This window comes from Pelophylax lessonae, assembly GCF_965119305.1.
Source record: "Pelophylax lessonae genome assembly, chromosome: 3".
NCBI lineage: Eukaryota > Metazoa > Chordata > Amphibia > Anura > Ranidae > Pelophylax > Pelophylax lessonae.
In genome coordinates, this window is record NC_138770.1 from 28480878 (window position 1) to 28507345 (window position 26468).

At 45.7% G+C, this 26468-nt stretch overlaps 2 protein-coding genes across 2 annotated transcripts in view; both read left to right on the top strand.

Moving 5' to 3' along the window:
- The window catches only part of LOC309549859 (gastrula zinc finger protein XlCGF66.1-like), a gene marked incomplete at its 3' end in the record, with an annotated part of 187184 nt that overhangs the window by 113982 nt on the left and 46734 nt on the right, over positions 1 to 26468 (top strand). The gene's annotated exons all lie outside the window — the stretch shown is intronic.
- LOC309550264 (uncharacterized protein) overlaps positions 1 to 26468 on the top strand; it is a gene marked incomplete at its 5' end in the record, with an annotated part of 231995 nt that overhangs the window by 4088 nt on the left and 201439 nt on the right. The window contains 3 exons of the mRNA XM_082250672.1: positions 5995 to 6222; positions 6621 to 6762; positions 17564 to 18684. Coding sequence (XP_082106798.1) covers positions 5995 to 6222; positions 6621 to 6762; positions 17564 to 18684 — 1491 coding nt within the window. The remainder of the gene's footprint in view (positions 1 to 5994; positions 6223 to 6620; positions 6763 to 17563; positions 18685 to 26468) is intronic.

Consider the following 26468-nt stretch of genomic DNA (forward strand, 5'->3'; position numbering starts at 1 on the left):
GTTTTTATTTATTGGGTGTCAGATATTTGATGTGTTCTAATTTGACATATATGAGCTCTGGCATAAATGAGGTGCTATGCTTTAGATAATTAAGCATCTCTGGTCTTTTTTTTTGAGTTTTCTTTTGGTATATTGGTACATACTTTTGTATTCTGGTGCTAAACACTAATTTTTGCATCCATGATCTAATTTATGCACTTATTCTTTTACTACCTTTTCTCTTGACAAGATTATTGGTATGGGATAATGTGCTCAGGCAGATAATGTAGTACTACTCTTATATTATAATCTTGGATGCAAATGAAATTTTACAGATTTGTGTACATATACCATGTGTAACTCTGGAAACTAGTGAACTGATTGTCATTTATATGTCACAGCACGTTATCAGATGTGCAGTATGTGAAATCTGTATTGTTAAATAATAGAATAGAAAGCTGTCACTAAAAAAAAAATGAAAAAAAAAAATAGGATGGAAGTGGTTGGCTTGTTGATAGTATGCTAAGAATTAAAATGAATTTATGCCAGCGTTACTACTTTGATAAAATTTTAAAGGTAACCTCCTGCGGTGAATTCAATTAGTTGATCTCTTTTCATCCTAAGGCGACTCATTGCCCAGGTTTTGCATATGAATGGTTCTTGAAGTCAGATTTTGTGTTTCCAAGGCCATTTGGTTTCGATTTCCTGTTCAGGTGTCACCAAGCAATTGTGCAAACCCGTATGGATTTATGTTTGCATGAGTACTGACTTCTAGCTGTTTTGTGTGTCTCTATGTGTCCATGTACACAAGACAGCTTGAATTTCACTCCCTGTTGTTCAGTGATCACAGCATCTTAGCCATGCAAAGGATTCTCAGTTCTAGGTAGCTTCCTGCTTGGGTGAGTCAGAGGACTGCAATTTAACCCATCTCCACCTTTGGAGGAATACAAGGCAGTTCAACCCCTCCAAGGGCCCTCACCATTGTTGCATGCGTAGACATGCTGTTTTCTCCCAAAACAGTGCCATTAAGTATCCTTCCTGTTACCTGCCTTCCTGTAGGCCCTAAACCTCAGTGCTGCGAGTAGTTTCACTAGCATTTATTTTTGCTGCCTGTCTATAGGCCAGAAGCCCAGTGGCACAAAATACTCCTGCCATTCTTGTAAAACTTGTATTTTTGTCTCAGTACTTACCTGCTATTCTTGCTAAAGTCAGAATGACTTCAGACCCGTCTCAACCCCATGAGTCCATTTATTCTCATATCTAGAGATTTTGCAAGAGGAATATGTGGTAATTGGAAAATTAAACAGTGATTATGGTGATATCTCGCTCTTGTTTCCTTTGCCAACAGGTGCACCAACCCACCCATTCAAGTCTGGAGACAGAGTCCTGGTGAAGGCCCCTCCATAATCTGACGTCGCTAGACCGACCCCACGGACCTCCTGCAACAGTTCAAGCAGTGACCAGAACAGCGGTACTGACAGACGACTCCCCGGTTTGGATCCACGCATCGCGACAGACGGAAGCCCCACCCCTGGACCCCACGACAACTTACCGGAGATTGTGACGAGCACCAGCCGAATCATTGGAGATTGTGACGACGAGCACCAGACGAGTTCCAGCTGGATCTAGACAGACGCATTGGTACAATGCCAGCGGACACCTCTACTCCTGGAAGACGTCGCATTCGTGCGACAGTGGTACGCTTTGTAGCAAGCGGAGCACTAGTAGCCACTGTCTGGTTACTTGCAACATGTGCTCACCCCCCCCCCCCCCCCCCGAGAACCTCTCCTCATTTTGCCCTTGCTCACCCCAGGAAAAGAGAGAGACACGAGAAATTCATGTCTCCACTTTACAGTCGAAGTCAAGCCGATTGGACACAAAGGACATTGTTTTTTCGTTATAGACGCCAGGGACTTGGTCTGACCGCTCTGACCGAGGGTTGAAAGGGAATTTTTTTCCTCTCATTAAAACGGGAGGTTTATTTTTTGCCCTTTCCTGGAAAAGGCCTTAGGACATGTTGAAAAATCACATGCCATCATCAACAGGTGGTATGTGCTGCCATGGTCTATTTTGTAGTGACTTTATTGCCATAATAATGGAGTTGGATTTTTCAGGCCATGGACTTTTGCAAGCTGTGGCCCTCCCCATTGAACATGTCTGTTTTTGATTTGATAGAATTCTAAGAAGTTATAGCCCTATGTGCAAACAACCAAGTCACCAGCCTACATACACCTTGGAATATAATGTCACCTGTTTTGTGCTATTCAGAGACTCTAAGTGATCCCACCGTTATGAATAAGCTGGGATCAAAGGTTGGGTTGAAAGAGTGTATCAAAGTGCCTTACAAAAATTATATTTCATATTACATTTGTTAGGGCTCATTCTACGATAGACTGTGGCCCCCTGCAATTACAGATTTAACAAGCCAGACTAGCCAGCTGTATTTTGCATTTAGACGACATGTTAAACCACCCCTCCATTCATTCATTTGAACACTTGACAGTTGGATATTTAGCATTTAGATTACAAGACACTTTGCATAAGAGATTACTGACACCAACCATAAACAATTGCTTACATTAACACATGACAACTGAATGCAGCCGGGGCGACTCTGTCACAGGACACAAATTATTATACGGGAACACCTCACATTGACACAAATGCATGGCAAAAGCAAAGGCCCTTTTATGTATTATTCTGTCTGATATGTGCTATTGACTGATGAATTATAAACCGGTTTGGAGCAGTCTTTTCCGCTCAAAACATTGCCTTAAATATGAGCTTCACGTGCAATAAAGTTAGTTGTGACTGCACTAAGTTTGAGTGCTATGTGTTGTCATAACTCCCGGCCGGACGGAGGGTGAATTCATTATCTATTGGGGGGTTAGCAACTGAAGGGCTGTAATATCATCGTGATTGCCTCCTGACAAGATTGGAGCTAACAGTGAGGATAGGAGGATTCCCACTCCACCTCCCTTGTGTTCCCTAGGTCTAGATTTACAACTACTTCATTCATCTTATGGTGTTTATCAATAAATGAAGTAAACTGATCCATGTGCAAATTCATATACAACATAAAGTGCTTTGTGCTCAAGATGCTGTTCCCTGCAGATCCACTGCTTCCACTTTACACCTACTTCATTATCTTATAATATTTTCTATAAAGTAATAACCTGTGCAAATTCATGTAATCATACAATATTTGTTGCTCAATATAGTGTTCTCTGCAAGTCCACTGCTTCCACATTGCATCTACTTCAACGAAGTTCTGTTGCTCCAAAAAAGTCCACAAATGAATGAAAAGTTGATAAGGTGTGAAAGTGCTCTGTGCTCCAAACTGTGCCAGCTGTAGTGTAGCCACGCCTTCTTCCACCTCTTACACACGTGATGGTGAGGGCGCCCCCTTAGTAGTGCTTCCCCACTAACCACAGAAATATGACTCCCAGCTTTTCAGCTACCAGAGTCACAAACATCCTTCACACTCTCCTCACCTCCGATGTCAAAGGAACTGGATCCTCCTCGCTCACTCCTGCAACTCTGCTGCCCTTTCTATCAGTCTCCCTCCTAGACTTGGCTTCCTCCTCCAACCGCTGTTCCAGCAGGAGCTCCGCCTCGTCATACACACTCAGGGAGGAGAGAAAGGGGAAGGATATACAGTACATACACACACAGGACAAGGCCTTGTTCACACTACCAGACGTTTCTCAGGGCTGCAGTTCCTCTGAGCTCCACAGGGTGGTGATCTCACTTCTACCCAGACAGGAAGTCTCTATGGAATACAGACAGGAAGTGATGTCAGCAAGGGACAGGACATTCCATTTGGTAGGACGGAGAAAGAAGACAATGCAGGAACTGGCGACAGAGGAGGTAATACATAGATTAACCCCTTCAGGGGGATCAGTTGATGATTAATATATCTTGCTTTCAAAGCTAGCCATACATGGTTCAGTTTTATCATTCAGCCAGCGAGATAAGTGAAAAAATGGAAGCGATTCCCCCATCCACACATTGGAGGGGGATGGGGGAATCCTCCCCGCTGCACTATTGTATTCTGACATTGGGGGGCGCTCCTCCGCTCTCAGAATACACAGATCAGTGATGAAGCTATTGGCTGCAGCCGCTGATCGAGTGACTTTTATCCGGCAGTGACCACACATGGATGGAAATGTGACCGATCCCTGCTGAACCAGCTGAATTTCCATATATCTATGGTCACCTCCCCTCCCCCTCATCTCCTTCATTATGTAAGTAATGCTGAGATAATCTCTCATTGGCTGAGCAATATTCTCATTTGTCTCTGAGCTCCTTCTTTCTATTCCTCGTCCTGCCTGTTGTTTCCTTGGATTGATTTTCTGTGTAGTGACCCCGGCTTCATCTCTTGGATGCGCTCACCTGTTCCTTTCCCTGAACTTTATCCTGATTCCTGGATCTCCTCCTCATCTCTCCTCCATATCCTCTTACACAGCTTTTCTCCACACCTTCAGTGACCCTGGGGGGTGGAAAGTTGGCACCAGCATGCAGCAAAATCCATCCCCACCATTAGTAGCTCTGGATGAAAGTGTCTGCTATTTACACTCCGTTCCTCCGCATGTCACCTGCTCACATGAGAGCTTACTTTCACACATTCCTGACAGATTTCTGTATGGTAAAGGTCAAAGTTCACTCTTTATTTTAGGAGAAGTGGGAGGCACCCGGGAACAATGATTTGGTTAGCACAGGAGACTCATATAGAGGACCCCTCAAATCTCCCCATCTAAATGTCCCTCCATTCAGAGTCTATATGTCCTATGACATCACACTGACCTCACAGCTCCTCCCCCCAATGTCCCTCCATCTGGCTTTTTTTTACTCATGCTCTTAGGATGTGGGCGGACCCTTGGCATCCTCATTAGCAAAGTGGGACTGTTGGTCCTGCGTTGTATGTAATGATGTCAGAATGCCTGCAACAAGCTTTTACTCTGCGCAGTATGGGGGTCCTGTGTGGGTAAATTATACCCCAGTCTGAGGTGGGGCTTTAATCAAATGGAAACCTGAATGGTGAGGTGAGGAGGATTCTGGGAATTTCATTTGATTTTACTATTTGTGTTCAGATCTAGAGTTTTCCTCCTATTAAGTCTGGTTGAAAATGTAATCTTTATTTGCATAAAAGATATACAAAAAACAATACTTTGTCGGGGTACATTCTCCCCTGTACTGCGACGCAGCGCATAAATACACTACATTACAATACATTTCCGGTCATACAAATAAATACATTCAATCAAATACATACATTCTGCGGTATGATGCCTGATGTGTTGTGCGGAGTAAGGATACCCCGAGCCATCACATCATGCATGACGCCGCAATACCCCTATAAGCATGAAACTAAAAAACGTTATCTATACGTAGTATTAAGTCTGGAGATCATATGACCATCACATTGCCTCCACCTCCCTCCCTGATGGAATAGAGAAATACAAAGAAGATTCTAGAAGTCACCAGAGAGATCATGGAGAGGTGAGCGGTGCTGGGAATTCTGGGACATAATCCAGTAACAGACAAGGGATGTGTCTGGATGGTGACTGTATCATTGTGTGTGTCAGGTTCCTATAAGGTGTCAGGATGTCACTGTCTATTTCTCCATGGAGGAGTGGGAGTATTTAGAAGGACACAAGGATCTCTACAAGGACGTCATGATGGAGAATCAGCCGCCCCTCACATCACCGGGTAAGAGGAGACTTTATTGTAAAGGAGAGAGCAGTACGGAGGATCCACCTAGATCCCCCATCATCTGATAAACACATAGAAACAATGTATTCAGTCAGTGTGTGTGTTTCCTACAGATGGATCCAGTAATGGGAACCCACCAGAGAGATGTCCCCGTCCTCTATATTCCCAGGATTCCACACAGGAAGGTCACACCATCCCCCACCATCATCAGGTAGATGAGGAACAATCACTGATAGTATCATTAGGATCTGTACATTATATGCATTGTTACCATTGATGTCATTTTTATTATATATTCAGAGTGGAAACCTGAGAGATTCTAAAGTTGAGGTTAAAGAAGAGATAAAAGAGGAGGATGATGAGGATGGGGTGATGAAGGAGTCAGAGTTTCTAAAAGAACACAAAGATCTGTACCAGGACACCATGGTGGAGTCATCCAGCTACAGAAACCCACCAGAGAGATGTCCCCGTCCTCTGTATTCCCGGGATTCCACACAGGAAGGTCACACCATCCCTCACCATCATCAGGTAGATGAGTGACAATTATTGGTAGTTCTGATTTATACACAGCATGTTTGTTACAATTAATGTTTTATTATATATTCAGAGTGGAATCTTCGGGGATGATAATATTGATGTTAAAGAAGAGTATAAAGAGGAGGATGAGGAGTATGGAGTGATGGAGGAATTTTCAGAAGGACACAAGGATATGATGGAGCCACCTAATACCAGGAACCCACCAGAGAGATGTCCCCGTCCTCTGTATTCCCGGGATTCCACACAGGAAGGTCACACCATCCCTCACTGTTACAAGGTTGGTGGAGCAGACTGAGAATCTAGAACATGGACTCATGGAGATGATGTGTGGATTTTTTAAGTGACCTTATAGTTTTCTGATGATATTTTCTCTCATTTTCTTGGTTTAGAGTGGAGATCCAATTGATATGAAAGTTGAGGTTAAAGCAGAAGAAGAAGAGACGTATGTGGGGGATGATCAGCAGTCTATGGAGGAGGATGGAATAACGGGGACATTTATAGAGGAGGACACTCCTACAGAGATCAGCACAGGTGGGTCATTAACACTAAATACATTCCTCCACCCATACTGCTCACTGATTGGTCCAGAGTAGGGCGGGGACTAGGTGATATCAGCCTGTAATCCCCTGGTCACTTTCCTGAGCTGTGTTCCCCGTCCTGTATTTCTGTATTTCTCTCCGATAATCTTCCTTCTCTGTGCTGCAGACACAATTTATGTCTCTAGACTGGATTTATGGAGATTCTGGGTTTCAGCTGGAAGCGTAATGTTGACTTTCACCATAGGAGTTACCAGAGCTAGGCACCTGGGGTATGTTCTTCGGGTTTTCTGCCCCATGGCTGGGTATAGTAAGATCTCTGACAGAACAATTCTCCCGGGGTTACTTGCTCTGTTATTTGCTGGCTGTGCTGGGTGGAGGGATATGTCTGTATAGTCTCACACCCAAGTCACTGAGTGCAGTCTCAGGAGATGGGAGGCAGCGGTGTGGGACCTCTGCAACTTCTCTCATGTAAACCTTTAGAGTGGGTGTAAACCCTCCATATACCCAGTGAAGTGACTGGCCTCATGTGATACACAGAGATGAAACAAATCCTCCTACATAAGTTCAAACTTTATAATCAGTTACAGCAAACAGTTTTTTCCTTTTGGAAAAAGGTTTTTACAAGACTAAATAAAAGCTGATCATTGTAAGCACCCCTGTCATTGGTAAATGGTCTGCCCCATCCCAGTAACTGATACATTCTGCTTTAGAGTTGGAGCTTTTATAGAACAGATTTACTGGCCAGATCACCAGATGAAAATATAAGAAATCCTAAAAAGGAAAACTAACATCACATCTAAGAATCGATAAGCTGCAATATAATAAATATTTATGCAATATAATAAATATTTTCTTTGGGTTTAATGTCTTACATTACAAATATTTATATTTTCTGTCAGCCAATCCAGTAGGAGGTTTATGTCACTGGTGCATGCTGGGGGAGGAAATAAATATCTGGGACAGGCCATGTGCTCGCTCTCTTCCCCTGGGATGAGGTGTAGGGAGGGGCTGCTGGATGGAGCTCTGCTGTTTGGTCCATTAGCCTGTTTTGGGGCCTAACATGTGCTGAAGTGGTTGTGAAGCTGTCCTGCCTGGTCTGGAGGAAGCTGTGCCAAGGAGGAGACCCAGGGGAGGCCCCATGCTGGAGGGAGTCATGAAGAAGCCCGGTCTATAAGGAGGGCCTGGTGACTCACTTGGAGGACGCACTGAAATTTGGGAAAGTGCTTACAGTGTTGCTCAGTCGGTTTATAGGTACTGACACTGTGAGAGTAGACCTTGATCTGCAGAATCTGTAAGTGATCTGCCATGGCATCTGCACTACATACTCTATGTTGTACATTACACACTCCTGACCCCTGCACTATATAATCTATGTTGTACATTACGTACTCCTGACCCCTGCACTATATACTCTATGGTGTACATTACATACTCCTGCACTATATACTCTATGGTGTACATTACACACTCCTGACCCCTGCACTACATTACACACTCCTGACCCCTGCACTATATACTCTATATTGTACAATACATACACCTGACCCTGCACTATATACTCTATGTTGTAGATTACATTCATATGACCCTGCACTATATATGTTGGTACATTACGTACTCCTGACCCCTGTACTATATATTCTGTTGTACATTACATACTCCTGACCCCTGCACTATATTCTCTGTGTTGTACCATACATACACCTGACCCCTGCACTATATACTCTATGTTGTACATTACGTACTTCTGACCCCTGCACTCTATACTCTATGGTTTACATTACATACTCCTGACCCCTGCACTATATCATCTATATTGTACATTACATACTCCTGCACTATATACTCTGTTGTACATTACATACTCCTGACCCCTGCACTATATACTCTGTTGTACATTACATATTCCTAACCCCTGCACTTTATACTCCTGACCCCTGCACTATATACTCTATATTGTACATTACATACTACTGCACTATATACTCTATTGCAGGGCTTCCCAAACTTTTTTGGGTCGAGACCCACTTATGAATACAGATTTTTTTCGGGACCCACTTGCTTGTAATTGAATTTTAAAGCGCTACAGAATTAAGGTATAGCGTGCCCCCTTTCAATGCAGAGAGACCAGCGTGCACCCTTTCAATGCAGAGAGACCAGCGTGCAGCCTTCAATGCAGAGATACCAGCATGCCCCTTTTTAATGCAGAGATGCCAGAATGCCCCCTTTCAATGCAGAGATGCCAGAATGCCCCCTTTCAATGCAGAGATGCCAGAATGCCCCCTTTCAATGCAGAGATGCCAGCAAGCCCCCTTTCAATGCAGAGATGCCAGCAAGCCCCCTTTCAATGCAGAGATGCCAGCAAGCCCCCTTTCAATTCAGAGATGCCAGCATGCCCCCTTTCAATGCAGAGATGCCAGCATGCCCCCTTTCAATTCAGAGATGCCAGCATGCCCCCTTTCAATGCAGAGATGCCAGCATGCCCCCTTTCAATGCAGAGATGCCAGCAAGCCCCCTTTCAATTCAGAGATGCCAGCAAGCCCCCTTTCAATTCAGAGATGACAGCAAGCCCCCTTTCAATTCAGAGATGCTAGCAAGCCCCCTTTCAATTCAGAGATGCCAGCAAGCCCCTTTCAATTCAGAGATGCCAGCAAGCCCCCTTTCAATTCAGAGATGCTAGCAAGCCCCCTTTCAATTCAGAGATGCCAGCATGCCCCCTTTCAATTCAGAGATGCCAGCATGCCCCCTTTCAATTCAGAGATGCCAGCATGCCCCCTTTCAATGCAGAGATGCCAGCATGCCCCCTTTCAATGCAGAGATGCCAGCAAGCCCCCTTTCAATTCAGAGATGCCAGCAAGCCCCCTTTCAATTCAGAGATGCCAGCAAGCCCCCTTTCAATTCAGAGATGCTAGCAAGCCCCCTTTCAATTCAGAGATGCCAGCAAGCCCCCTTTCAATTCAGAGATGCCAGCAAGCCCCCTTTCAATGCGAAGTTGCCAGCATGCCCCCTTTTAATGCAGAGATGCCAGCATGCCCCCTTTCAATGCAGAGATGCCTGCATGCCCCCTTTCAATGCAGAGATGCCTGCATGCCCCCTTTCAGTGCAGAGATGCCAGCATGCCCCCTTTCAATGCAGAGATGCCAGCATGCCCCATTTCAATGCAGAGATACCAGCATGCCCCCTTTCAATGCAGAGATACCAGCATCATCATCCTCAAAATCAACCCAAAGACCATCAGCTCATCTTGTATAAAGGGAGGGATTGGTATAGGCATGGCACAGTAGGTATAGGCATGGCACAGGTGATGGTATAGGCATGGCACAGTAGGTACAGGCATGGCACAGTGGGTATAGGCATGGCACAGTAGGTACAGGCATGGCACAGTATGTACAGGCATGGCACAGTATGTACAGGAATGGCACAGTATGTACAGGCATGGCACAGTATGTACAGGCATGGCATAGTAGTAGGTACAGGCATGGCACAGTAGGTACAGGCATGGCACAGTAGGTATATGTACAGGCATGGCTCAGTATGTACAGGCATGGCACAGTAGGTATAGGCATGTCACAGTATGTACAGGCATGGCACAGCACTGCTACTTACCCACTGCAGCGGCTTCAATCACTTACCTGCTGTCCTGGGCAGTGGGCTGGATCGCTGGCTTGACTCCCGTCACTCCACACTCCGACGCGCTGCTCCTCTCTTCACTGACGGCGGCGGAACGGGCGGGATGGTGACTGAGTCGGACGGTGCGTGCGTCAGTCACCGCCCCCAGCGACGTCAGATGGGAACCCCACCCCCCCCCCCAGCAATACGTCCGGTGCCCAGGGCCGGACTGGGAATAAAAACCAGCCCCGGAAATAATTTCATACCAGCCCCATAGCATTATTATACCGGCCCAACAGCATAGCATCATTATTTTCCTATTCCTAAAAGGGAAAACCATGCATTTTAAAGCACATGTGAAGCATGTATTATATGTAGATAAGACAGATATGAAATGACATAGTGTTTTTTATATATATATATATATATATATATATATATATAGAGAGAGAGAGAGAGATAGATAGATACATACATACATACATACATACTGTACATAAGAGCAAATTCCAGGTAAAAGTGGAGCAATTATCAAAAACAGTCCACTTATTGCGATGGTGATATATTACTGGTGGTGGTGAAGGGGGTGGGATCGGTGGCAGCGGTGGTGGTGGTGAGGGGGGTGGGATCGGTGGCAGTGGTGGTGGTGGTGGTGAGGGGGGTGGGATCGGTGGTGAGGGGGGTGGGATCGGTGGCAGCGGTGGTGGTGGTGAGGGGGGTGGAATCGGTGGCAGCGGTGGTGGTGATGAGGGGGGTGGGATCGGTGGCAGCAGTGGTGGTGATGAGGGGGGTGGGATCGGTGGCGGTGGTGATGATGAGGGGGTTAGGATCGGTGGTGGTGGTGGTTGGATCGGTGGCAGTGGTGGTGGTGAGGGGGGTTGGATCGGTGGCAGTGGTGGTGGTGAGGGGGGTGGGATCGATGGCAGCGGTGGTGGTGGTGAGAGGGATGGGATCGGTGGCAGCGGTGGTGGTGGTGAGGGGGGTGGGATCGGTGGCAGCGGTGGTGGGGATAAGGGAGGTGGGATCGGTGGCAGCGGTGGTGGTGGCTGGGAGGGGGCAGTGGAGAGCCGTATAGGGAGACTCTATGGGGGGCAGCATGATGGGAGGGGGACAATGGAGGACAGTATGGGGGAGGGGGGCAGTATGGGGCGGGGGAGCAGAGTGACAGTCAGTTGGACACCTGGAACACTATACTTGCTGGGTAGTGTATTTCCTGACACTCTGCTGAGGCAGAGATTGTGTTTGTATCTACTTGAGCGGCCTCGGGGCAGGGAGCATTTCTCCTACCTGACCAGCGGCAGGAACAGCTTTGAAACAAGAAGCGGGAGTTGAAGCCGGAGTCGAGGGGGCGGAGCTGGGAGGCGGTCCTAGGAACAGATGACTACTTGTCAACATCATAAATACAACTAGTGCCAGGCTGGATAGGAGGTCCGGTTGGGAGGCATATGGTAGAAATGATCCCGCCCCTGCAGCCACTGAAAGCCCTGCAGGAGCCAGAAGGAGAATGGAGGAGATTGGTTCTCCTATATGTCGCCCCTCCTGCCCGCCTATACACCCTCGTGCTAGCTGTATCCACAGTGTGGACAAGTGACAAGCAGTTATCCGTACCTAGGACCGCCCCCCAGCTCCGCCCACAGCCCCGGCTAAGGCAAGCTATGTTCAAACTTGACAGAGGACCTGTGCGGGCCCCCTGTAGGCTGCTATAATTACGCCACTGTGTCGTACACAAGGAGGGGAAGAAGGAGAAGAGGACTTTGATGCTCCTCCCCTCTGTCTCAGCTCACGGCGCACCGTCCCGCTCTTCTGTGCACCCGGCCACCGCGCCCCTAGTGAGCGTATTAAATGGTCATTTTTTTTTTTCCCTCACTGCTGATCTGACTGCTCCGTTGTCGACGACCCACTCAGACCCACAGTTTGGGAAGTCCTGCTCTATTGTGTACATTACACACTCCTGACTCCTGCACTATATCCTCTATATTGTACATGACATACACCTGACCCTGCACTATATACTCTATGTTGTACATTACATACTCCTGAGACCCCTGCACTATAAACTCTCTGTTGTACATTACATATATATGACCCTGCATTATATACTTTATGTTGTACATTACGTACTCCTGACCCTGCACAATATACTTTGTACTCTATGTTGTACATTACACACTCCTGCACTATATACTCTATGTTGTACATTACATATTTCTATGTCTATTTCTATGTCTGGTAGGATAGGTGGGCACGCAATCCTTTTACTGGCCTGGTGCGTACCTCCTCCTTTTAGTGCTGTGCTCCTGGCTGAGGGAATGGCTTTCATGTCTAGGTTCCCATCCCTCCCTGCTATATGGATGGGTGGATGGGCGACTTTAACATGGTACCCAACCCCTGTCTGGATAGGATGGGTCCGCCCGACTCCCCAGTCTACCCTGATAGAGTTACCCAATTTCACAGACTGCTTAGTAGTTTTCAACTCCTAGACTCCTGGAGGTGCCTGCATCCCAACATTAGAGCGTTCTCCTGTTTCTCGGCCACCCATTCCACCATGTCCAGAATAGACTCCATCTGGATCTCCCAGGCCCTTTCGCCCAGGCTCTGCTGTGCTCGTTTTGGACCACGTCTGCTGTCAGATCATACCTCGTACTTAATAGGGCTGTCCCCGTTTACCGACCCTCAACAACATCATTGGCGTCTGAACCTTTTTGGCTCAAGACCGTCCCTGACATTGACTCATTGACCGCTGAATGGGACTTTTTCTTTAGTGCTAACGTTGACTCTGCGACCCCCTCTGCTGTGTAGGAAACCTTCAAGGGACACGCCCGACTGCTCCTTTCTTCGCGCATCGCCAGGCACAAATGGGCGTCGAGGGCTGACCTGCCACGAGCCGAGCAACAACTAGCTGACTTAGAAACCAGATATGCCCAGTCTCCCTCGTCGGACTTACTGTCCCAGCTCCATCTCCAAACTCAGGCCCTAGATCATCTTTGCCGGGAACAGGCTAATCGCAAGTTATTTTTCAGCAGACAACGGGTGTTTGAACATGGGGTGCGTGCGGGCAAATTGTTGGCATACTTAGCACACATGGACGCTAGACCCCCTGTGGTAATCACACTTCACTCCTCGGTGTTGGGGGACTCATCGGTTCCATCGGCCGTGGCAGAGGTGTTTGCCTCATACTTCAGTGAGGTATACTCCTCCAAGGTTGATTATGATCCGTCTGATCTTGCCAGGCTGCTGGATACCCTCGAGTTTCCCACGCTGACTCCTGCGCAGGTTGAGATGCTCGAGGCCCCTATCTCGGTTGATGAGATAGTCGTTGCTATCTCGTGTTTCGCGAGGGCTAAGGCTCCTGGTTCTGATGGCCTACCGATGGAGTTTTACTCCCATTTCTCTGAGACCACGGCGCCTCATTTGCTCAGGGTGTATGAGGCAGCCTTTGATGCAGGTACATTGCCTGACTCAATGCGTGAGGCTTTGATCGTCTTAATTCCAAAACCGGGCAAGGACCCATCGCTACCCGGAGTCCTACAGGCCTATCTCTTTGCTTCAAAGCGATATCAAAATTCTAGCCAAGATACTTGCCTTGATTCTCTCCCTCATACACTCCGACCAGACGGGCTTCATGCCGGCTAAAAACACAGCTTTTAATACCAGACGTTTGTTCATGAACCTTCAAGCTGCCCACGATTGTGTGGGCACAAGGGTCGTGGTGACACTGGACGCTGCGAAAGCCTTCGACTCAGTTGAGTGGATTTACCGATGGCAATGCCTTCCCGGATTCGGATTCGGCCCGAATTTTGTTAAATGGTTTACTATCCTGTATAACCAACCGAGAGCCCGGGTGGTGGCTAAAGGTTGGACATCCCAGCCGTTCCCCCTGTCCCGTGGCACACGACAGGGTTGTCCCATCTCCCCATTGTTGTACGCGCGGGCGGTTGAGCCTATCACAATGGCCATACGTTCAGACCCGGGTATACGCGGTTTACGTCGAAGGGACTTACGCGGATGACATGTTACTATACCTGGTGGATCCAGGTCCCTCCCTGCAGTGAGCCCTTCTTGTGATACAGCAATTTGGTAACTTTTCGGGCCTGTCAGTCAACTGGGATAAGTCTCTTATCCTTCCCCTTGACAGTTTTTCTCCGTCGGCGGACAAGGTGGCTCTCCCCCCTATCCTGGGTTGCCATATTCAAGCACTTGGGTGTGCATGTAACCAGGTCTCTCACTGACTATATTCCCTTAAAGAGGTTGTAAATTCGTAAAAAAATTTTTTTTTTTAAACCTGTAAGAGAAACACAAAATGAGCTAGTATGCATCGCATACTAGCTCATTATGAAATACTTACCTTAGAACGAGCCCCCGCCATGCCGCCCGCTCATCTGTATGACGGGCGACATGTCCAGTCGCCCGTCTTCCGGGATCGCGGCATCCGGCCATCTGATTGGCCGGAGCCACGGTGACGTCACGGGAGCCGACAGTCACGGCACGGGGCTCTGAAGAAACAGCACCAGCGGCCGTTCCTTCAGAGCGCATGCGCCAGTGACGTTACTGGCTGCATGTAAGGTAAATATCTCCTAAACGGTGCATGTTTAGGATATATTTACAGTACCTATAGGTAAGCCTTATCATAGGCTTACCTATAGGTAAAAGTGTCAGAGGAGGGTTTACTTCCTCTTTAAATATTGAACCTCTATTTGATCTGGTCAAGATATTATCTCTCGGCTCAATTGTCCCATTTCTTTCACTTGGACAAACAGGACTCGGACAGGTACGTGGGGTTGGTTTGTTGCGGAGAGGAATCGTGGCTCCCACACCCGTTCTGTGATCTGCTTCGGGGAGTTGGCGGCTCTCCGGCGTCTGCTGCCCGTGGCGGTCTTTTGTTCCAACACAGACGGATCTGGGACTTGGCGATATCCAAAACCGGGGACACTGGGTTCCACTCAATGACTCCCCTGTGGCGCAATCGTCACTTACCAGAATTTCTCCATATTTCTGACCCGGGTATCTGGCTTGCCAAGGGTATTTATTTACTATCACATGTCATCTCAGGTGGCGCCATCAAACCGTTTCCCCAGGATCAAGAGGAATTTCAGCTCCCGGCCTCTATGCGATTTTACTTCATGCAGGTCACCCATGCCCTTCGGCTGCAATTTATTAACCATCCCCCTGCTTTACCCTCAGTTAAGCTACTGGACGTGCTTAGAGTTTAGGATCACCACAAACTAATTTCCCAACTGTATGATATATTGGGTACCAAGCAGACGACCGACCTGGCGTATGGTGTTCGGGGATCCTGGGTGGGGGATGTTGGGGAGCTGGAGGAGGAAGACTGGTGTGATGCATTGGAGGCCTGCACCTTTGTGTCCCTGAAACTTTCGGATCGGCTCACACAAATCTATATCACCCACAGATCGTACCTCACTCTGGTGAGGATGGGCAGGTTTGACTCCTCTCGCTCCTCTGCGTGCCCCAGATCTGTGCGCTCCCCGAGTACGTTTGGACATATGCTATGGCACTGCCCATTCGTGTAGGGTTTCTGGACACAGGTTGTCCAGTTCCTCCACGACCTCATGGGCTGCCCGGCCTCCCTGGATTCTAAGATGTGCATCCTTGGGATTTTCCCCGATGAAGACATAGATAAATATACACTCCACTTTCTCCGTGAAACTCTGTTCACCGCTAGGAAATTGATAGCCCTAAAGTGGATGCAGTCATCTCCACCCACTCTGTCTTCGTGGTTAGCGGCTGTCAATGCCACTCTCCCATATAAAAAGGTCTTATATGCTAATAGAGGATGTCCAAGACAATATAATAAGATTTGGGACAGATGGCTCGAAGCCCCTGCCACATGCACCTCCTGATCACGGCTGTTTGGTTTAGTGGCGGCTTGACCTTACTGTGCCCTTGGGCTCTCTCCCGCACCCGCAGTGCGTGCTTAGCTTGTTGTTCTACAATTGTTGGATTGATGCTGCATTATCCTGCTGCAGGCCTGTGTTGCTGGTATTACCAATCTTTCTCGATAATGGTGCTCCCCCCCTGTACCTAAAGACGGGGGGGGGGGGGGGGTAGGGTGGCTGCAATATTATACGCCTGTTTGACCTTACTTACTGTACCATTGGTTTCAGTAATGTTTTCAATGACAGTGATTGTCCCTTTTTTCTGCTTTTGTTATGTACCTAACTCAATAAACGTTTATTTGTTTTAAAAAAAAAAAATTACGTACTTCTGACCCCTGCACTATATACTCTATGTTGTACATTACATACTACTGCACTATATACTCTATGTTGTACATTACATATACCTGACCCTGCACTATATACTCTGTTGTACATTACATACTCCTGACCCCTGCACTATATACTCTATATTGTACATTACATACACCTGACCCCTGCACTATATACTCTATGTTGTACATTACATATATATGACCCTGCACTATATATTCTATGTTGTACATTACATACACCTGACCCTGCACTATATACTCTGTTGTACATTACACACTCCTCACTCCTGCACTATATACTCTATGACTATGTTGTACATTACATATAGATGACCCTGCACTATATACTCTATGTTGTACATTACGTACTCCTGACCCCTGCACTATATAATATGTTGTACATTACATACACCTGACCCCTGCACTATATACTCTATATTGTACATTACATACACCTGACCCTGCACTATATACGCTATGTTGTACATTACATACACCTGACCCCTGCACTATATACTCTATGTTGTACATTACATATATATGACCCTGCACTATATACTCTATGTTGTACATTACGTACTCCTGACCCTGCAGTATATACTCTATATATTGTATATATGCACAATATATACACATAATATGGATTCTCTTTTGTTACACCCATTTCCTACCAGCTGGACATTTTATATCGGTAGATAGTGAGTAGGTGTCCCGCACATCAAGGCGTGGCCTGGCGTAGGTCCAGACTGAGACTGCCATTTACTATCAAACAGCAGGTCTTGACTTGATGTGTGACTCCTGGGACACCTAGTCACCCTCTACCATTTACTAGTTACCTTGAGGGGGGAATTGTAAGATCCTCAGAGACAAAGCTGCCTGATGTGGGCGGAGTCCTGGTTTAGGGGAACCAATCTGCTGATGTCTAGTAATAATCTTTGTATTTCTATTTTAGTAGATGGACGGGAGATGAGGAAAACCTCAGAGGATTGTCTCACTTTGTCTCCAGACTGTAAAGTAGAAGATGAGGACATCACACAGTATAGTCCAGGAGAAAACCCGGCTACCTCAAATGTCCATCCGGCACCACACAGTGTAGATGGACCATCGTATTCCTCATATCCTGAGGAACCTCAGACTGTGGGGGATGGTGCCATCCTTCCAACACATAGGAGGTTTTCCTGTACTGAGTGCGGGAAGTGTTTCCGTTTTAAATCCCGTCTTAATGAGCAAAAAAGGTCTCACATGGTAGAGAAGCCGTATTCCTGTGCTGAGTGTGGGAAATGTTTGTGTTCTAAATATGGTTTTAATTTGCACAAAATATCTCACACGGGGGAGAAGCCGTTTTCCTGTTCTGAGTGCGGGAAATGTTTTTCACTAAAGTCTCATCGTAACAGCCTTCATAGATCTCACATGGGGGAAAAGCCGCATTCCTGTCCTGAGTGCGGGAAATGTTTTTCTTATATGTCCAGTCTTTTAATACATCAGAGATCTCACATGGGGGAGAAGCCGTATTCCTGTCCTAAGTGCGGGAAATGTTTTTCACGGAAATCCAATCTTTACGCACATCAGAGAACTCACACGGAGGAGAAGCCATTTTCCTGTCCTGAGTGCGGGAAATGTTTTTTACGGAAGTCCAATCTTTACATACATCGGAGAACTCACACGGGGGAGAAACCGCATTCCTGTCCTGAGTGCGGGAAATGTTTTTCACATATGTCCAGTCTTTTCATACATCAGAGATCTCACATGGGGTTGAAGCCGTATTCCTGTTCTGAGTGCAGGAAATGTTTTTCAGAAAAGTCCTCTCTTTCCAGACATCAGAGATCTCACACGGGGGAGAAGCCATTTTCCTGTCCTGACTGCGGGAAATATTTTTCACGGAAGTCCAGTCTTTACACACATCAGAGATCTCACACGGGGGAGAAGCCGTATTCCTGTCCTGAGTGCAGGAAATGTTTTTCAGATAAGTCCAGTCTTTTCAGACATCAGAGATCTCACACGGGGGAGAAGCCGTATTCCTGTCCTGAGTGTGGGAAATGTTTTTCAGATAAGTCCAATCTTTACAAACATCAGAAATCTCACACGGGGGAGAAGCTACTTTCCTGTCCTGAGTGAGGGAATTGTTCCTCACTGAAGTCCTGTCTTCCTGTACATCAGGGGTCCTACACAACCCTCGAGGTGTTAGTGTCTTGAGTGCGGGAAATGTCTTCTATATGAATGTTGCTGGACATGTGGAGAAGAAGCACACCCTGATATACACCTCAGATATACTCCATGGCTGATCTTCATCATGTAAGAAACAGTTCACAAGGAGATCAGAGACTTGGATGAAGTGTTGTACCGTGTTGGCTTTTCATTGGCTGAGTAAATTTTGGGGTGTAGAGTGGTAAGTAGAGCCGTGAAATGAAGGAATCACCTTCAGAATGTCTTGCTTGTCTGTGTGACTGTTACTGATAATGATATAGCGGGTTACAGAGCTAGAAGCTGTGAGATCCCATATATCTTTATCAGTAAACTTTACACAGACAAGACAGAAATTCTGAAGTTGATGTCCTTCATTTCAAGGCTCTACTTACCAGTGGTGACCCCGAAGCGTGTCTCTCTGTCTTCAGTCCATCCTTCTCCCATCCCCCAACAGGAGGGAAGGAGAACTCGGAGATAAACTAGGTGAGAACTTCTTTCCTTTGCTCCTGTGTGGGTTTGGGTGGCTTGGCGGAGTGCGGCACGAGAGGTAACACCGCTTGTCTTTATATTTCTACATATCTTGTCTGGGTGGAGGTTATTGGTTGGAAAATTTTTATACTGTTTGATATTCTGTAAATAATTTCTGTTTTCCCTTTGAAGGGAGATATTATGTGTGGTTTGATGAAGTGATTGGCTCAATAGTTACCACTTCACTTACATGTTTAGTTTTTATAAAATAGATGAACAAATATGACAAATGTTGGTCTTATTTTATTTCATTCAGTGATTTCCTATGATCATTGGGTCCATCTAGTGGCCATAATGTGGTATTGAACTATTTTTCCTGATTGAGGTATTTTGGAACTAATACCTCATTATGGCCACTAGTTGAAGCTGACGATTATAGGAAATCACTGTGTTTATTAGAATACGGCCAGAATTTGTCACGGCTGGACACATGCTTGTCACACTCACCCAACATATTCTCTGCATAGACCCCTTAGTTTCCTATGTCGGGGAGGGGGGGTCATACAAATCCCTGAGATCATACCTGAAGGGGAATGACCGGACCTCTTTCTAGTTGCTGGCAACCATTTTCTAGCTTGACCTGTGTAACACCATTTTCTTTCTTACAACTGTGACTTGTAATGACTTGTTTCAGTTAAGGTTACTTTAAGTCTTTAGTTAAACATGAACAATGACCTAAGTAAATCACCCGATATGTTCTGACACTTCAAGATAAAGATACATCCCCACTTCCTTTGTACCTAACACATTCTGCTTCCTTTTATTCTAAGTTGAGCTATAGGGTCTAGACAAGGCGTATTTTGCAATTTCTAACGAACATTCTGTATTAACCCATTTTTCAACTTTTGTGAGAACTTGACTCTTCCTGAGAGTATCCACTCCCCCTCCCAACTGTATTTCCTGTTCAATACTGTGTATAATAGTTACCCCGCTTTGCAAATAAAGTTAAGAATGTTTTAGACTGATCACGGTTTGGACGTGTTTTCTTTAGCAGGATAGAACATTCTCCAGAGCTCTGCCTTATTTGCATAGAACAGACTAGACGTTGCTATTAAGTCAGGGACTTACCTTTTGAGTATACATTTAAGGTATCTAGGGTGAATATAAAGAGAAATCACCAACAATACCCATGTATTTATGAGTACAGTACACATTGAAGGACATAAAAACCAGACAGAGCTGTTTTTTAATTATTTTTGCACCCATGGTAAAATGCAGATTTTGGGCCTGAAGATTAGATAAAACCCAAACATATATTTTCAGAAAGCAGAGGCCCTGGAGAATAAAATGGGGGTAATTGTTAAGGTGTTCCTCGTACACAAATTTCACCTTCATATCCGGGTTTATTTTCTACTTTCCCCCATTTTCTATGGTGTGATCTTTTCTACAATACTTTGTTATAATAATGTAACACATTGTGTATTATATTGTACACAAATTATAACCGACTCCGCCTCCACATTCCAGACAAGTCATTTTCCTCACCAATTGGATTTCTTCCTTTGCTATTTTATTCATTTATTTTTTTTTTTTTTTTGCACTCTTGTTAGAATAAAAAATATATTAAAAGAAGAAAATTGTGTGTGTCGTGCAATGATGACAGACTTCAATATCCAGAAACGGCTGGTAGGTGACACTTCCATATACAGCCCAAGGAAGTGACAAGGAGCCCCTAGGAACCTTTGGAGGAACCCTGGCTGAGAGAGGCTGGACTAGGCAGTCATATATTATTATTATACAGGATTTATAAAGCGCCAACAGTTTGCGCAGGCTCTACAATGTTAGGGCAAACAGTACAATTACAATAAAATTCAGTACAGGAGGAATCGGAGGGTCCTGCTCTTTAGAGCTTACAATCTAGGAGGGAGGGTCAAGTGATACAAAAGGTAATAACTGAGGGGGATGGGCTGATGGAGAAAATAAAAGTACAGTAGTTAGGTGGGGGTGGGGGGCAGAATAGGCTTCTCTGAAGAGATGAGTTTTCAGGGAACACCTAAAGGTGGATAGAGTAAGAGATAGTCAGACAGATTGGGGTAGGGGATTCCACAGGATAGGAGAGGCTTGGGAGAAGTCCTGGAGGTGGGAGGAGGTGACAAGGGAACTAGAAAGCAGGAGATATTGGGAGGATCAAAGAGGATGATTTGGTTGGAATATTGAGACCAGGTTAGTGGTGTAGCTGGGCGCCGAGTTGTGGATGGCTTTGGAAGTTACCGTTGGTATTGTGAATTTAATTTGTTGGGTGAGTGGCAGCCAATGGAGGGATTGGCAGAGAGGGGTAGAAGAAGCTGAGCGGTTTGTAAGGTGGAGAAGTCTGGCTGCAGCATTCATGAGGGACTGAAGGAGGGATAGCCTATGTAAAGGTAAGCCAATGAATAGGGAATTGCAGTAGTCCAGTTGAGAGATAACCAGGGAGTAAGGATGGGCAAATGGTTTGGGGCAGGCATAAGTTCGGCTTGAACATCGTCTGTTTGGGTGTTCGCCGAACACCCAAAATTTCTGTGTGCGTGTTTTTCTTTTTTTATTATTATTATTTTTTTCATGTTTGCAATTTTTTTTTTTTTTTTTTTTACAAAATATTTTTAAAGGAGCAGTGATTTTAATTAATGCTTAAAATGAAAAAAAAAAAAAAAAGAAAAATCCCTTTAAATATAGTGCCTGTGCACTACTTGAAAAATTTGCAAAGATATCGGGCTTGAAAACGAACCAAGCTAAGTCACAAGCTATGAATATATCTCTTGAGGAGGCGAAGGTCTCTACTCTGAAACAATCCTACAATTTAACTTGGCAATCAGAGGCATTATGTTACTTAAGCATACACTTGACAGCGTCCTTACACACGCTATATTCCAGAAATGACCCGCCCCTTTTTACTCGTCTACTGGCTGACATGGATAGATGGTTGTTATCCTCCCTCGTGGTTTGGCAGACTACACTCGGTAAAGATGAATATCCTCCCAAAGGTGTTGTATTTGTTTTGTACACTACCAATAGCACTGTGTAGATCTGAAGTGATGGCGTTTCAAGGTAAAATGCTATCTTTTATTTGTGGGAAAAAGAGGCCTAGGTTGAATAGACGTACGCTGTATGCACCTAGAAGACGGGGCGGCCTGGGAATACCAGATATGTTAAAATATTACTACGCTGCATAATTGGCCCAATTGGCAAAGTTTCACTCTACCCAATCCCATACTATTTGGATGCAGTTGGAGGCACGCTCAGTCCCTGAAAAACTGGTCTCTCATATTCTATGGCTTCCACCAAGGGAACGTCCCCCGATTCTATGCCCAGCCTTATCTCATTCACTGGCCAACTGGGATAGACTGTCAAAATTTCACAACTTCAAATCACCTCACACCCCCTTGGCTCCTATACTCAATAACAGAGCATTTTCATGGTGGACCAACAAAGGTCTCATACGCATAGCGGATTTTTGCGATCACAGGGGTATCTTAACAAGACAGAAGTTAATTAAGAAATATGCCATGCCTTTGTCTGAATCCTTCCGCTTTACTCAAATCACGAATTTCTTGCGCACCCTGTAACAGCACTCTGATATAGTCACGGTGTCCCCCATGGAACTTTTATGTCAGAAGTTTGATAAATCAAAAAGCCATATATCTGAGCTATATAATATATTGATGGACTTTTCTACTAAGTTGACCTATATGGTGCAGTGGGAAGCAGATATACAGGACAGCATTGAGCTGGACGACTGGCAACTTATGGCTCAGGATGCTTTGAGATCGTTAATCAATACTTTCATAATAGAGGCAAATTAAAAAGTGCTTCTCCGGTGGCACATGGTGCCGGTGCGGCTAGCTACTTATGTACCCGGGGCGTCCCCATTGTGCTTTTGTGGCTGTGGTCAGGAAGGAACGATGTACCATATCTGGTGGCAATGCCACAAGGTACGGTGTTACTGGATAAGGGTGTATAATTTTATTTACACCCTCACCCAAATTAATTTGACTAAATCCCCACAGCAGGCTTTATTGGGTCTCAAGGTGGAGACAGCCACGAGGGCCCAGAGACGATTAATCACTTTTATATTCACAGCTGCAAAAATTACGATTGCAAGATCCTGGAGGTCTCCTGTCCTGCCATTCCACCAACTCAGGCATAAACTCTCTTGGATTATGGTGAATGAACGCATGTCTGCCATATTAAACGATTAGATGAAGATGTTTGATAAGGTGTGGGAGCCATGGCTCTGTTACCTTACTGGTAACCCATAAGCTTGTTGCCAGCTGTCTGGGCCCTGGGAACATGGGGTGCGAGGTGGGGGGGGGGGGATCCACTTTCCTCTTCTTTTTTTTCCTTACCCAAATACTCAATAGTTATCCTTATTGGGTATTCCCAATTGCCGAACTTACATGTGCAAGCACTACCTGTCGGCATTAGAAATGAAAATAATAACAGTGTGGGGGTCCCCCCTCAGTCCATACCAGTCCCTTTGAAATCCCCACAATCATTCTCAGTGACTTCAACATCCCAGTTACTACAAACACTTCTGTTACTTCTAAATGTTTTAGTCTATCCTCCTCATTTGGCCTGAAGCAATGGATACACAATGGAGAGAGGCTTCTACTCACTCTGGTGGCAACACCCTCAGCCTTGTATTCTCTCACCTATGCACTCCATGCAACCTCTCCAACAATCCTCTCCCTCCCTCTAAACACCACTAGGGATGGGCGAGTGGTTTGGACTGAGCATAACTTCAGCCTGAAATGGCCCCTTCAGGTGTTCGCAAAACACTTGAATTTTCTGTGTGCTCTGCGTTTCTTCTATTTATTTTACTATTGATATCCTGCCGAGCGCACAGTCAATAGGTTGTTAAGAAGCGAGGCCGGGAAACCGGCCATGGCGTCCTTAACAACAAATGAGTCATCAGCTGTTAGCAGACTTCCTGTAGACAGCTGAATGTAAAAAAAATAATTGTTGGCAAAAAAAAAAAAAAAATAGGGAAAAAAAACGGCGTGCGGTCCCCACCGTCATTACCAGGCCCCATCCATACTAGGCCCAAAAAGGCTGCATGCTTGGATAAGGGTCAGGTATAGATTTTGAGGGGAAACCCCATGCCAATTTTCTTTTAAAAAATGGCGTATCTTCCCCCCAAAATCTATACCAGACCCTTATCCAAGCACACAGCCTGGCAGGCCAGAACAGGGGTGAGGACAAGCAAGTGCATCCCCCCCAAAACCATACCAGTCCACATGCCCTCAACACGGGGGGGGGTGCTTTGGGTTAGGGGGGTCTTCAGGGGGCTAATTGGAATCTGGAAGCCCCCTTGAAAAAAGGGGCCCCCAGATCCTCGCCTTCATTTACCAAAAAAGTGTCAAAAATAAAGACATGAGCCAGTTTTTGACAGTTCCTTTATTAACCACTTGCCTACAGGGCACTTTCACCCCCTTTCTGCCCAGGCCAATTTTCAGCTTTCAGAGCTCTCACACTTTGAATGACAATTGCGCGGTCATGCTACACTGTACCCATATGAAATTTGTATAATTTTTTTCACACAAATAGAGCTTTCTTTTGGTGGTATTTAATCACCTCTGGGTTTTTTATTTTTTACAAAAAAAAAAAAAGAAAAAAGACAGAAAAATAAAGTTTTTCTTCTTTTCTGTGAGTAAATTTTGAAAATAAATAAATTTTTCTCCTTCACTGATGTGCGCTGATGAGGCGGCACTGATAGGCTGCACTAATGGGCACTGATGAGGTGGCACTTATGGGCACTGATGAGGTGGCAGTGATGAGGTACCAATATGCCGCACTGATGGGCACTGATAGGTGGCACTGATGGGCACTGACTGATGGGCACTGACGGGTGGCACTGATGGACACTGATGGGCAGCACCATCAGTGCCAACAATCAGTGCCCATAGTGCTGCCAGTCAGTGCCCATCAGTGGCTAGATGAGCAGGCACTGACTGTTAGCACTATGGGCACTGATTGTGGGCACTGATGCTGGGCAGTAACTGGCACTTTATTTACATTTTGTGTAATCAGGGCACTGATGATCAGTGTCCTTGTCTCCCCTGTGAGAAGGAGCCGCTGATCGGCTCTCCTCGCCTCACACACACTGACAGTGTGAGGCGAGGAGAGATGAATAACGGCACTTCCTCATTTACATGTGATTGACTGTGATTGGACACAGCCGATCACATGGGCAAAGAGTCATGTCATTGACTCTTTACCGAGATCAGGATTGTGCCGTGTCCTAACAACCTATTGACTGTGCGCTTGGCAGGATTTAAATACTAAAAAAAAATAAAAACACAGAGCACACAGAAAATTTGGGTGATTGGTGAAGTTCTCCTCGGCCCAAACCACTCGCCCATCCCTAGTGGTGTTTAGAGAGAGGGAGAGGATTGTTGGAGAGGATGCATGGAGTGCATAGGTGGGAGAATACAAGGCTGAGGGTGTTGTCACCAGAGTGAGTAGAAGCCTCTATCCATTGTGTATCCATTTCTTCAGGCCAAATGAGGAGGTTAGACTGAGAAGTTTGGAAGTAGTAGAAGTGTTCGTAGTAACAGGGATGATGAAGTCGCTGAGAATGATTGTGGGGATTTCAGAAGAGAGAAAGTAGGGCAGCCAGGCAGAGAAGTCATCAAGGAAAGTTAATACCGGTCCAGTGGGCCGATAGATCACAGCAATTCTAGAGGAGATTGGAGAAAATAGACGTACAGTGAGCTTCAAATGATGAGAGGGAGGAGAGGGAAGAACCTGGAAGGTGCTCTGTGAGGATAGGAGAACTCCCACTCCACCTCCCTTGTGTTCCCTAGGTCTAGATTTACACCTACTTCATTGATCTTATGGTGTTTATCTATAAATGAAGTAAACTGATCCATGTGCAAATTCATATACAACATAAAGTGCTTTGTGCTCAAGATGCTGTTCCCTGCAGATCCAGTGATTCTACTTTACACCTACTTCTTTAATCTCATAATATTTTCTATAAAGTAAAAACCTGTGCAAATTCATGTAATCATACAATATTTTGTGCTCAATATAGTGTTCTCTGCAAGTCCACTGCTTCCAATTTGCATCTACTTCAATGAAGTTCTGTTGCTCCATAAAAGTCCACAAATGAATGAAAAGTTGATAAGGTGTGAAAGTTCTCCGTGCTCCAAACTGTGCCAGCTGTA